General features: G+C 46.8%; 1 protein-coding gene across 1 annotated transcript in view; it reads left to right on the top strand.

Annotated features, from left to right (window-relative positions):
- Window positions 1-13,745, top strand: part of MTHFD1L (methylenetetrahydrofolate dehydrogenase (NADP+ dependent) 1 like) — a 455,506-nt gene that overhangs the window by 104,631 nt on the left and 337,130 nt on the right. The window contains exons 14-15 of the mRNA XM_073627780.1: window positions 11,738-11,845; window positions 12,050-12,124. Of these exons, the coding sequence (XP_073483881.1) occupies window positions 11,738-11,845; window positions 12,050-12,124 (183 nt within the window). The remainder of the gene's footprint in view (window positions 1-11,737; window positions 11,846-12,049; window positions 12,125-13,745) is intronic.

Genomic DNA, 13,745 nt, shown 5'->3' with positions numbered 1-13,745 from the left:
AGATGCAAGATCTTGCAAGGTTTTGCCTGTAATGCGACCTCCAGGAGCTGAACCCTGCGAAGTGGAATCCTGGACACCACAGCGCTGAGGCATTCCTGCAGGGTGCTGTACAGGTCCAAGGGAGTGGACCCTAAACATGAAAAGGGTACCCAGTCCTTGAAGGTCCTCAAGTGACAGAAACCCACCGTGATGGGTGAATATTGGGCTCTTGGTTTCTAAGCTGCCCTGCACCGGGACATGTAAGAAACTCCCTTAATTACTTATTGTGGGGTGTCCCTGTGATTGCAACAATCAGTCAAGCTAGCTAGAGGCTGGACACCTGTGTGCGGTGACCATACGGGTACGTTTTTGGGCTAGCTGTAGGTGTTTGCAAAGTGTACCTTTTTTGCTTGTGTCTGGCTGTTTTTCACCTGAATGATGGCGCCATTTTGCCTCTTGCATTCGCAAAAGTAAATTCTGCTATGCTCAGCAGTTTGTCTGGCGGCCATGGCGCACGGGGCTTCGCCATAGGCGTCATACGCACTCGGAGCCGTGCATGTGCCATAGCTTAATCTGGGTGCACGAAGATTTGTGTCATATGCAAATACAGCTGTGCCCATCTGCTGGGACCGTGCATGTGCGTGCGTTTGCACAGACCGTCCCGGCACACAGCCAGCTTATTTAAGCTGTTTATGCCAGAAGGCAGCTGTGGCACACAGAGCAGGCTCTGAACCAGGCATTTGCAGCGGTTCATTTGTCCTTACTCGGGTTACATGAGTCACCAGGTGTTGCTTGGCAGGCTAAGGTGCTTGGCAGGATTGTTGCATAGGGGCTTGGTGAGCCCTATTAATGGGTCTCCCTTCTGAGGTGTGTTAATACTACGCCCAGGTACTCCCTTTTTGGTGCTGATAAATTTCTTCAAAAAAGAGGAGCAAGGCTAACACTATAGGGAAGGGCACACCTATGTCATCAGTAGCTCCTGATGAACCTAGTCGTATCCCTAGTGTTGTATACCCTGAAAGACCAGAGGCTTCCGGGCAATCTGAGCCGCTGCGCCTATCTGGTATTGTGCCTACAGTCAAAGCTGCTGCTTCACCCTTTATCACCAAGGATGAACTGTCCTCAACCCTAGCCGGGTTAGAGGACAGGATTGCTGGCATGATTGACTCCATCCCGCAGGGTGGCAAGAAGCGTGACAGATCCCATTCCCCGAGCCCCCTAGTTTGGAGCAGGAATGGGTTGAGGGTGGGGAAGAGCTAAAAGCTCAGGATTCTGTGGAGGGCCTGGCGGATGAGTCTGCTTCTGAGCAATCTGGACAAGAAAATCTAGTTGTGTCTGCCTCTCAGTCGCAGAGGATTTTGATCCAGACTCTTACCGAGATGGTTCGTTCTACCTTCAAGTTGCATCTTGCAGAGATTACTGAGCCCCCCTGGTCCTCTTTGGGGTCCCTGAGGACTCTTCAGGCCGCACAGGCTTTCACCTTGCACTCACTGATGAAAAAGGCGACGTATGCTGATTGGGAACATCCTGAAAGGATTCCCCCCCCCCCCCCCCCCCGAGAGGTTTTCCCTTTTTATATCCCATGGATGAAAAGTTCATTATGGGCCAGTTCACACTAGATGCTGTTCCGTGCAGTTTTGTGCCCTTTTTTCCCTTTTCGTCATTTCAGGACAGCCACAATAGAGAGATAGTCTCCTCCCCTTCCTCTGGAAACACTGCGCCAGCCCATAAATTCTCTCCTCCCCTGCCGGACCTCAGTTATTAGTGTTTCCTCCGGTGGGGAGACACTGTGCAGAGGAACCAGGCCGGGTGCAGTCAGGGAGACTGTGGCCTTTCTTTTTAAAGAAACATCCCTAGGGAAGCAGGGGCTTCCAGGATAAAGAGTGGCGGTGCTTACCGCAGCTGAAGCCACCCCTTCCTTGCTGAGCGCGGCATCAGGTCGTGGGGGACCCCTATCGCGTCCACAGGGCCGCAGCATGGAGACTGTCCGCTCTCCCTGTTCTCTGTACAGGCTGCAAAATTTGGAACCAGCGGGCCGGACGACGGGTGACGTCATTTCCGGTGGGGGGGCGGACGCTTTCCCTTTGACCCGCGACTTCCGGTTCCGGGTCGCGGTGCTGATAGGGGGCCGGGCTCAGGCTGGAGTGAGTCGCTACACGTGGAGACAGTGTGAGACTCTACACAGGCAACCACCTGCAGTCATGTCTGAGGCAGATGCTGCAACTCATACGGACGCTATCTCCATCCTTCCAAAGGTAAGAGTTCCCTGGGGAAGGGTCCTCTCTATCTAAGGATTGCTCCTCCTCATGTATGGTTCCTTACTTAGAGGGGGGGCAGACCCCCTGGGTGGTCAGGGGGTGGGGGGGGGTGTGCGCAGTTCCCTTAAGGTGGTTCTGGTACACTCCCAGGGTTGTTTCCACTTAAACATGCTGAATGATATGTGGTTTTTGTATGTAATTTCAGAAATCTACAGAAAAAACAAAGTCCACTCATGTCTCTAAAAGGAAGTGTGCCTCTTGCAGAGACAGTTTAGGGGAAGCATGGACTAAGGTTTTGTGTAAAGAATGCATAGACTCCCTGGTTAAGGAAAGGGAATCTGAACAGCAGTCTGGTTTGGCAGCTTCTGTGAAGGAGCTGTCATCCACCTTTTCATCCTTTAAAACGTTTTTTGAGACGTTTCAGCTTCCCTCTAAACCCATTCAGCAGGATACAACCCCGCCTCATGCTCAGGGCTCTGCACCTGCCAGATCTTCTAATTTAGTTATGGCAGAGGAAACGTCAGGCCCTTCCGGGGTGGAGCTGAGGCAACCGGACAGTGGCACGTCTGACTCTCATGAGGAGTCAGAAGGGGAAGACCAGGACGGGGAGTCCAGGAAAATCTCCAGGTATAAATTGTCCCTGGATGAGGTGGAAGACCTCTTAGGGGCAATATATACAACCCTCGGTATACACGAGGATAAAAAACCCCTATCCCTCCATGACCTTATGTATAAGGGCTTGGGAGATCAAAAAAGAAAAGTTTTTCCAGTACATGAAGTTCTGGTGGAAACGATTAAAAAGGAGTGGCAGGATCCTGAGAGGAAACCCTTTTTTTCTAGCTCCCTTAAAAGAAGGTTCCCATTTTCAGAGGATCCAGGGTCCATTTGGAATAAAAATCCCAAATTGGACGCCGCCTTCTCTCAGGTCTCTAGACACACAGACCTGGCATTCGAGGATATGGGGGCCTTGTCGGATGTCATGGACAAGAGGATAGACTCACTTCTAAAAAAGACGTGGGATTCAACTGTGGGTAATTTTAAAGCCAGAAATGGCTGTTACTGTGGTAGCCCGCAATTTAGAACATTGGCTTTTCCAGATTCAGGAGCATATTGAAGCTGGCACAGCCAAGGAAACTATCCTAGCCTCGTTCCCCACGATTCTGCGAGGAATCGCATACATTGCAGACGCCTCGGCAGAGTCAGTCCGTATGTCGGCCAGATCAGCGGCACTGGCAAATTCGGCCAGAAGAGCGCTCTGGCTGAAAACTTGGCCGGGGGACACCGCCTCTAAAGTCAAATTGTGCGGGATACCCCTGACAGGTGATCTACTCTTTGGTCCTGGGTTAGAGACGGTCTTAGACCGTACAGCGGACAAAAAGAAGTCCTTTCCGCTTAAACGGAAAGCCCCAGCTCAGGCAAGGAAGGGGTTTCATCTGAAAAAAGGCAAGGATTCTCCCAAACGAGGGAAGAAAACTTGGGGCCAAAGAGGCAAGGGCAGAGGAGGGGCGATTTTTCGCCCTCCTGAGAAAGCCCGCAAAGATCAATGACTCTCTAGGCACGGTGGGAGGAAGATTGGGGGCCTTCCTTCCACAGTGGGAGACCCTCTCACCCAATCGATTTATCCTGGGGGTCATAAGAAGGGGGTATCTCTTGGAATTCTCAAAGCCCCCCCCGCAAAGGTTCCTTGTTACGCAGCTTTCCACCTGCACAGCAAGGGCCGAAGCTTTGGTAGACGCCCTGAAGGAACTGGAAATTCAGAACGTAGTTCACAGAGTACCAAAGGGGCAGGAAGGAGAGGGGTTCTATTCCCACGTATTTGTAGTGAAAAAACCCTCGGGGAAATTCAGGTTGATTCTGAATTTAAAACCCTTAAACAGGTCAATTTGCTACAAAAGATTCCGCATGGAGTCAATTTTTACGGTCAGGGCCCTGCTGCCGCACAACGGTTACATGGTGTCTCTGGACCTCAGACGCGTATTTACACGTCCCTATCGCAGAAACCTCCCAAAAGTTTCTCCGGTTAGCAATAGACCTGAAAGGTACAATACTGCATCTACAGTTTCAAGCACTGCCTTTCGGGCTATCCTCCTCGCCCCGCATATTCACAAAGGTACTGGCAGAGGCGTTGGCCTTCCTGCGACTCCAGGGGGTGTCAGTCATAGCCTATCTGGACGACCTGCTCCTATTTGCAGTATCCCCAGAACAGTTGATCAAGGACCTCGATCTTACAAAGCGGGTACTAACAGGGTTGGGGTGGCTGCTGAACTTAGAAAAGTCCAGTCTCATTCCCTCACAGCGCATTGTGTACCTGGGATACCTGCTGGACACTACGCTTTTGAGAGTTTTCCTTCCAAGGGAAAAGATTCTAAAGCTGGACAGAGCAGTTTTCTCCCTCCAGTGCAACCATCTGGTGTCAAAAAGGTCCATAATGTCAACGTTAGGCCTTCTAACATCTACTCTTCCAGCGGTGCAGTGGGCAGGATTACATTTTCGTCCCCTGCAGTCATATGTACTAAGAGTATGGGACCACAGTCAGAGGGATCTAGACACCTTAGTACAGGTTCCCCATCAAATAAAAAGATCTCTTTGGTGGTGGAGGAAGGAAGTGAACTTGTCACAGGGACGTCTGTGGCTTATCCCAGTCCCGCAGATCGTAACCACGGACGCAAGTGGCAAAGGCTGGGGGGCACATTTGGGATCCCTTCTAGCGCAGGGCACATGGAAGGGCGACGAACTGCAAAGGTCTTCCAACTGGAAAGAGCTGAGGGCAGTAGGCCTAGCCCTCAGATTTTTCAAAAAGGAACTCCAGGGCCACCATGTACAGGTACGGTCGGACAACTCATCCACCGTGGCCTATATAAACAAGCAGGGAGGCACCAGGAGAGGAAGTCTGTTGGCCCTAGCAAAAGATATTCTAAGCTGGGCCGAGTCCAACACCCTCTCACTCTCAGCGGTTTTTTTTGAGAGGGGAGAGGAATATAATCGCAGATTTCCTCAGCCGGAGGAGTCTAAAGGAAGGAGATTGGGCCCTCAACCAGGAGGTCTTCAATCTCATATCCAAGAAATGGGGACCCCCGGAAGTGGATCTTTTCGCTTCAAAAGACAACGCGAAAACCCCCTGGTTTTTCTCCCTAAATGCAGGGGAAGGAGCACTGGGGGTGGACGCATTGTCTCAGAATTGGCATTTCAGGACATGCTACGCCTTCCCTCCTCCGGTGCTGTTACCGGCGGTTCTGAGGAAGTTTCAACTAGAGAGCACCTCTCTCATTCTAGTAGCTCCACATTGGCCGAAAAGGGCATGGGTTTCAATCCTCAGTCAGTTAGCAGCGGAGCCGCCCCTTTTCCTTCCACCTCGAAAGGATCTTCTGTCGCAGGGTCCAGTCCTCTGCCCACAGGTGCAGCAGTGGAAATTAGCGGCCTGGCTACTGAGGAGGGTATATTAAGATCCAAGGGGTTTTCGGAGAGCTTAATCTCTACCCTCCTCAACAGTAGGAAAAAGGAGACACGTAGGATTTACAAAAAGGTCTGGCTCCTTTTCAACAAATGGTGCATAGAAAACTCCTTCTCGGTGCAGAGTCCCATAGCTGTGTTGGAGTTTCTGCAGTGTGGAGCGGACAAGGGTTTATCTGTAGGTACCCTTAAAAGTCAGGTTTCAGCACTCAGTGCTTATCTGGAGAAGTCTCTGGCTACCAATCCATGGGTGGTCAGATTCTTTAAGGCACTGTCAAGACAGAGACCTACCAGGGGTCCTCCCTTTCCCGGGTGGGACCTATCTCTGGTTTTAAAGAGCCTTACGGGAAATCCCTTTGAGCCATTGGACAAGTGCCTGTTAAGGGAGCTTACCCTAAAAACAGTATTTTTAGTAGCAGTGACAACTGCCAGGAGGGTCAGCGAAATTGAGGCGTTATCAATTAGACCTCCTTTTTGTGTTATTTTGCCAGACAGGTTAGTCCTTAAGACTGATCCAGCTTTTTTACCTAAAGTGGCGTCAGGCTTTCACAGAAGCCAGGAAATAGTCCTACCCTCGTTTTGTCCCAATCCTTCAGGTGAAAGGGAACTAAAATTTTATTTTTTAGATGTAAGGAGGTGTATCCTACAATACCTAGAGATGACTAAAACAATAAGGAAGTCTGATTCTCTATTTATTTTGTTTTCTGGGGCCAGAAAGGGTCTCAGAGCGTCCCGACGCACGATTGCCAGGTGGCTTAGATTAGCTATTGGGCAGGCATATTCTTTAGCAGGGAAGGAGATCCCTAGAGGCATAAAGGCACACTCCACCAGAGCAGTGGCAACTTCCCAGGCAGAGAAGGCTGGAGCAACGCCAGAGCAAATATGCAAGGCAGCAACCTGGTCCAGCTACTCTACTTTCGTTAGACATTACAGAGTGGACTTGGTGGCGGCAGGTGAGCAGGCTTTTGGACGAAAAGTTCTGCAAGCTGTAGTCCCACCCTAATTGGTAAGTGCTCGATTATCCTCTCTATTGTGGCTGTCCTGAAATGACGAAAAGGGAAAATTAAAGTTACGTACCGGTAACGTCTTTTCCTGTAGTCTTTCAGGACAGCCCTAGTTACCCACCCTAAGCTTGGGGGGGTCTTATTAAAGACCAGAACGCAATATGGTAATGATATTGATTGGTATGTTATTAATGTGTTCTTGTGTCTCCCCAGCTGGCCGGAGGTACTCTTGAAAGAACTGAGGTCCGGCAGGGGAGGAGAGAATTTATGGGCTGGCGCAGTGTTTCCAGAGGAAGGGGAGGAGACTATCTCTCTATTGTGGCTGTCCTGAAAGACTACAGGAAAAGACGTTACCGGTACGTAACTTTAATTTTTCTGCACAAAATGCATGCACAGTGTTTTCCATGTATTCCAATGGCTCTAGTTCACACCATGCAGTCAGTTTCTGGTCAGTTTCTGCACCGGAAACTGACTGGAAACTGACTGCATGGTGTGAACTAGAGCCATTGGAATACATGGAAAACACTGTGCATGCATTTTTAGTGCAGAAAAAAAGCACACGGAACTGAACGGAACTGCGTCTGGTGTGAACTAGCACTAAGTGGAGCATGCCAGCCATAGATGCGGCAGTCTCTTCCTTAAACAAGAACTTAATTTGTCTGGTGGATAATGCACAGGGCTTGAAAGACCCTGTTGACAAGAAACTGGAGTCATTATTAAAGGCTTCCTTTTTCTTTGGCCAGTTCAGCCACTTAGCCAGCTGTTGCAGCAATTGGTATGTGTCAGTCCGTAAAAGGATCGGGTCAGACGGCCTGACAGGCCTAACCAGAAGGATGATCTTGCTGAAAATAAGATATTCCTCGAGCGCTGTGTTTTGCTGTTGATGCCTTAAAGGATTCAATACAGCAGGTTTCTTGTTTGGCTCTTTTGTCTGTACATCTGTGCAGACTTTTGTGGCTTAAGAACTTGTCAGCTGGGCTTTCTTGTAAGAAGTTATTGGCAGGTTTCCCCTTTTAAAGGGGAACATTTGGTGATGATTTGGACAAATCTATCCAAAAGCTTTCCAGACCCAAGAGTTCTCTACTTCCTGTAAAGAGAAGCACCAGGCGTCCCTCATGTAAAAACCTCAGGTGTCTCAGCGCCAAGGCAGTTCAGCTGCCAACGGGGTGCTAGAGCCAGGGGCAAGGCCAGGGCCAGAAAAAGCCCTGGGTCCAAAACTCTTCTAAACCCAACACCAAGCACTCCTTTTGAGGGGGCGCCCCACTCTATCTGGTTGGGGGCGAAAGGCTGCTGCACTTTGCGTAGATTTGGAGAACAGTGGTTCAGGACCAGTGGGTCACCTCGACTATATCCTGCGGTTACAAGCTGGAATTATGGGGAGTTCCCCCTCAGATTTCTAAGATCCCTGAACCAGTATCTACTAATCCAGTTCTTTCGGATGGAGTCTGTCCACTCAGTTGTAGCCTCACTCCAGATATAAAGGAGGCGTAGCCTCCATCTATATAAAGGAGGCGTATTTACACATACTTATCTTTCAGCCTCATCAGAGGTTCCTGCGATTTGCAGTAGAGGAACGTCATTTTCAGTTTGTGGCTCTACCCTTCAGGCTTGCCACAGCTCCCCGGGTGTTCACAAAGGTCCTAGCACCAGTACTGGTGGGTATCTGGACGACCTCCTGCTCAGATCACTCACTACAGGTTCTAGAACAGAGCATAACCTGCACAGTGCTGTATTTAGAAAGCTTGGGCTGGGTAAATACCAAAAAGTCAGCATTGGGACCAGCTCAAAGTTTGAAGTATTTGGGTCTGATCCTAGATACGGTCCAAGCAAGGGTATTTTTGCCACCCGTAAGGATCTGTGCCCTGAAGGATCAGGCGTGTCGGATAAGGGGCACCAGACAACCCTCCATTTGGCTCTGTATGAGTCTTCTAGGAAGGATAGTGTCCTCCTTCGAGGCAGTACCCTATGCCCAGTTCCAGTCCAGGCCTATACAACAAGACCTCTTGTTGGTTGGAACAGGAGAGGACAAGCCCTGGATTGTCTAATGTTCTTATCTCCTCGGGCACGCTTAAGCCTACACTGGTGGTTGCAGGATCAGAACCGGAGAAAGGGAAGATCCTTCCCCCTGGTAACTTGGAGAGTACTGACTACAGATGCCAGTTTCTCAAGCTGGGGAGCGACCCTATAGGGGCTTACAGCTCAGGGGAAATGGTCAAGGACAGAACAGATCCTGCCCACCAACGTCCTGGAGTTATGGGCAGTACGTCTGGCCCCTACGATCCTGGACGGTGGAGCTTCAGGACTGCCCTATCAGGGTTTAGTCTGACAATGCCACTGCAGTGGCTTATATAAACCACCAAGGCGGTACCAGGAGTCGTTCAGCTCTGAAGGAGGTTAATTACATACTAGCCAGGGCAGAGGGACGTGTGCCGACTCTATCGGCAGTCCATATCCTGGGAGTAGAGGACTGGAAGGCAGATTATCTCAACCGCCAGCAGATCTGCCTGGGGGGATGGTCCCTATACCCAGGGGTGTTCAAGGAAATTTGCCAGAGTTGGATGGCCAGAGGTCGACCTATTGGCATACAGGTTCAACAAGCTACAGCAGTTTGTGTCCCGAACAATGGATCCTCTGGCAATCGGAGCAGATGCTCTGATAGTTTCATGGAGCCAGTACTCCCTGGTTTATGCTTTCCCCCTGATCCCTCTCCTTCCACATTTTGTTGTGCAGGATTTGGAGACAGAGGGTTCCAGTCATTTTTGGTGGTACCAGCCTGGCCCAGAAGGACCTGGTTACCGGAGATTGTGAGATTGGCAATAGATGGGCCATGGACGTTTCTACGCTGCCCCGATCTACTGTCTCAAGGTATTATATTCCACCCCAGTTTACAATCTCTAAATTTGACAGCATGGCTATTGAAGCCAGGGTGTTGAAGGACCATGGCATCTCGGGACCAGTGGTGTCTACCCTAGTGAATGCTAGAAAAGATGTCACTAGGAAGATCTATCAAAGTCTGGAAGATTTATATTGCTTGGTGTGAAGCTAGAAAATGGCATCCTCTGAAATATAAGTGATTGGGAGAATTCTCTTTTCTGCAGTCAGCTGTGGAAATCAGATTGACTTTGAGTACAATCAGAGGTCAGATTTCAGCCCTGTCAGTATTCTTCCGAAGTCCTTTTCATTCGCTGGTCCGAATCTTTTATGCAAGGGGTAACTCGTTTGCTTCCCCCCATTATGTCACCTATGTGTCCTTAGGACTTGAACTTGGTGCTGTCTGTGTTACAGAAGCAACCATTTGAGCCTATCAAGGAAAGTCCGTTAGACTTGCTGTCACGCAAGCTAGCCTTTCTGATGGCCATCACATCAGCTAGAAGGGTGTCAGAGTTGACGGCCCTTTTGTGCAGGGAACCATGCTTGATCCTTCACCACGACAGGGTGGTATTATGACCTGTTCCATCCTTTGCCAAAAGTGGTGTCAGCCTTTCATTTAAATCAGGACATTATTTTACCTTTTTCTCTCAGCATCTTTTAGCGAAAGAGAGACGACTGCATTCCTTGGACGTTGTCTGGGCAGTCAAGATTTATTTGTCTAGATCTGTGGAGATCTGAGGATCAGACTCCTTTTTTTGTTTTACCAAAAGGACCCAAGAAGGGGCAGGCAGCTCCCATTGCCAATTGGGTCCGTCAATTGGTCATTCAGGCCTATGGTCTGAAACAAAAAGCTCCTCGTTTTTAGGGTGAGAGCTCATTCTACTAGGGGTGTAGGAACCTCCTGGGCTTTTCGCCATCAGGTATCTGTGGCTCAGATTTTTAAGGCTGCTACCTGGTCTTCAGTGCATACATTCACAAAATTTTATCAAGTGGATGTTCGAGCAGCCGATGATTCGGCTTTCGGCCACAGTATACTGCGGGCTACCGTAAAGGGTCTGATGGCTATTATTTGGTAGGGTGTCTCCCACCCCTCAAGGCTATTGCTCTGGGACATCCCAGTAGGTAATGAATATTAGCCTAACTCTGTGTCCCATGATGTTTGAAAAGGAAAATAGAATTTTTTCGTTTATACTTACCTGTAAAATCCTTTTTTTTGAGTAAATCATGGGACACAGATCCCTCCCCTCCTTTTTTTTTTTTTTTTTTTTTTTTTTTTTTTTTTTTTTTTTTTTTTTTTTTTTTTTTTTAGGATCCAGTGCTTGCTACAAAACTGATGTACTTCCTTTATGGGAGGGTTTATATAGGGGATCACTTCCTGTCTAAGACTGTCTACCAGTGTCGATTCACCTAGAAATGGCGTATAACCCAGTAGGTAATGAATATTAGCCTAACTCTGTCCCATGATGTACTCAAAAGGATTTTACAGGTAAGTATGATGAAAAAAAATCCTATTTTTGGTTGTAACATGGAAAAATGTGTAAAAGTTCAAGGGGTGTGAATACTTTTTTCAAGGCACTGTATAATGTATATATGCATTGTGATGTGTTAGGCACATTGGTCAGTGTGCATTGAGGAGCCCATGGAAGTCAAAATGAATGAATGAATGGAAACCCATGATATGGCAATAGAGCATTAAATCTTGGCTTAGCTGTATTTGAAAAGCGGCAGGTTCTTCTCTTACCAACTCGCCTATGTGTGTTAATAAGACATGCATGAAAACTGAAGCATGTGGATGTGAAGCCAGCCTAAAGGCTTACTTGAAATGCAATTTTTGAGTAATAGTCTGAACTTTTAGGGTCGGTTCACACTAGGATGACTTGTCAGGCGACCTAGCCGCCTGACAAGTAGCGTCCCATTCTGTACAATGAAACCGTTCTAATCGTCGCTCCTTCTTAGAAAAAGGTTCCTGTACTACTTTGGGGGCGACTTGCATAGACTTCTATATAGAAGTCGTTTTGCAAGTTGCCTCCCCTGTCATGTCCAGGTCGCCTAAGGCAGTCGCGCTGCAAGTCGCGCTGCCTCAGTGTGAACCGGGGCTCAAACTAAAATACCAGTTTACTGTTTGTAGTGATTTGTCCAAGCCCCATGTATAATCAGATTTTTCTTATTTTGTAGTTTAACTTACACTTGACTGGTGACATTCATGCTATTACAGCAGCCAATAACTTGCTTGCAGCCGCCATAGATGCAAGGATTCTGCATGAGAACACTCAATCAGACAAGGTAATCATTACTTTGTGTACCAAGGAAGAAAGGCAATAACTGTAGCTCCATCCACAAAGTAAAATGTTATATTTTCTATCTGTGAACCTGTAGTATATAAAATATATTTTTTTTTATTAAATGTTGTGTATGCCCCAATAGTGTGTTGTGTTTTTTTTTTTTTTGGTTTTCATTTTCTTCTCCAAACACTTGTCTATTTTTCAGGCTCTATATAGTAGACTTGTTCCTTCCATAAATGGGGTCAGAAGCTTCTCTCCAATCCAAATTTCTCGTTTAAAGGTAAGTTTAGCAATTGCCCTTTAAACCGCGACTGAGCTATGAATATCTTTGTATACAGTATAATGAATTAGAATACAAACACACACAAATGCACATTTATGAGCGCAGGAACACACAGCTTAATCCACTTGAGAATGGTTTTACGTGCATCAAACAATATACGATTTCCAGCCTTCAGAGCAACAATGCCTCAAGATTTTTGGGTTGACACAGCCTTTGCTGTCATTTGCAGTTAGCAGCGATGCCTGATACATTTCTGTAATCTTACTGTTCTTCCTTGGAATCAAATTTGCTTTTAAATGGGTTTCACCCATTTAGATGCAGGTAGAGTATGGAGCGTTTAGAACCACTGTCAGTGTTTGTTTTTTTTTTTTTGCGGTGTCCCCATGGGAGATTAATTCTCGCTAAATATCCTCACCAATATTACCAGGAATAAAATTAAGGGTAAATACTAAATTGTGATTTGTCCAGAACAGGAATACGTGTTTTTTTTTTTTTTTTTTCACATTGGAAAATCCTTTCTGTTGAGACTATGGGAAAGGAAGTCTCCCTAATGGGTAAAGATGGTAAAAATTGACACTGGTTTTAACCTTTCCCTACTTTTATCCCAAAAAAAAACATTTACACTTCCTTTTTATTTTTTTCTCCTGTTCTACTAAATAGAACTTAAGGAGAAATCCCCTAAAAGAGTCAACTATATTGCTTTATTTGTCCCGTCATTCTAGCCCACACTCTATCTAAACTGAAATTTGTGTTTGTCTGGAGTTGGGGTTTAATACGGTGGCTGTTTTAAAATTTTGCATTATTGCTTCCGCCTTTTTTTAATGCGCATTGTTGGCATTTTTACTTGTACAGTGCAAGAGTTGGGCTCCTTTCACAAAGCTAGCCCACAAGATGTGCGCCATACTTAAAGTATACCTAAAGATTTTTTAAGAGTATTTGGAACATCTGGTTAATTCTTATTGCTGTCTGTGCCCATGTTACGGAAGTTCACTATCCCTGTTTTTCTTTACCATTATCACTGAAAGTGAAAGTTAAAAAAAAAAAAAATTTAGGGGGGATTTTCCAAAGAAACATTAGTTCTCGTGACAACTGGAGATTTCTTCTCAAGTCCATTTTTGGCTATGGGACAGAAAATGAAAATCTCCCCAATTGGGAACAGAGACAGATCAAAAACTGACAGGGGCTATAACCCTCTTTTATTCTATCCTAAAGGAAAGAAGTTGGGCTTTAGTTTTAAAAAAAAAAAAAAAGACTGCTAGAACCAGCTGTGCCATTTTACTAAAATTTCTAAAATTCCAATAATTCCTACCATAAAGTGTTTATATTTTCAGCATCAGATACTGTGTGCTGAGATGTGGTTGTTGTACACAGCTTCAGGTTACACATAGTTTTTGATACGGCCTAGTGAAAAGAAACATTAGTGATGAGTATAGCTAATAAGGCTCCTTTATTGTACTGCCTGTACTATCTGTGCTTGCAGTATGAGTGCGTCATGAAATAAAAATATAGGTTTAAAATCTGGTGGACATAGTTGTTTAGGGTTTGTGGATGAGTGCTATATAATGAAAGCATTATGGCTTTATAGTTTTAATGATACCACTAGAGACTACAGTCACCC

The sequence above is a fragment of the Aquarana catesbeiana genome, linkage group LG04 (assembly GCF_042186555.1).
Source record: "Aquarana catesbeiana isolate 2022-GZ linkage group LG04, ASM4218655v1, whole genome shotgun sequence".
Taxonomy (NCBI): Eukaryota; Metazoa; Chordata; class Amphibia; order Anura; family Ranidae; genus Aquarana; species Aquarana catesbeiana.
The sequence above is the reverse complement of the archived record's forward strand: the minus strand, read 5'-3'. Positions and strand labels throughout refer to the sequence as shown.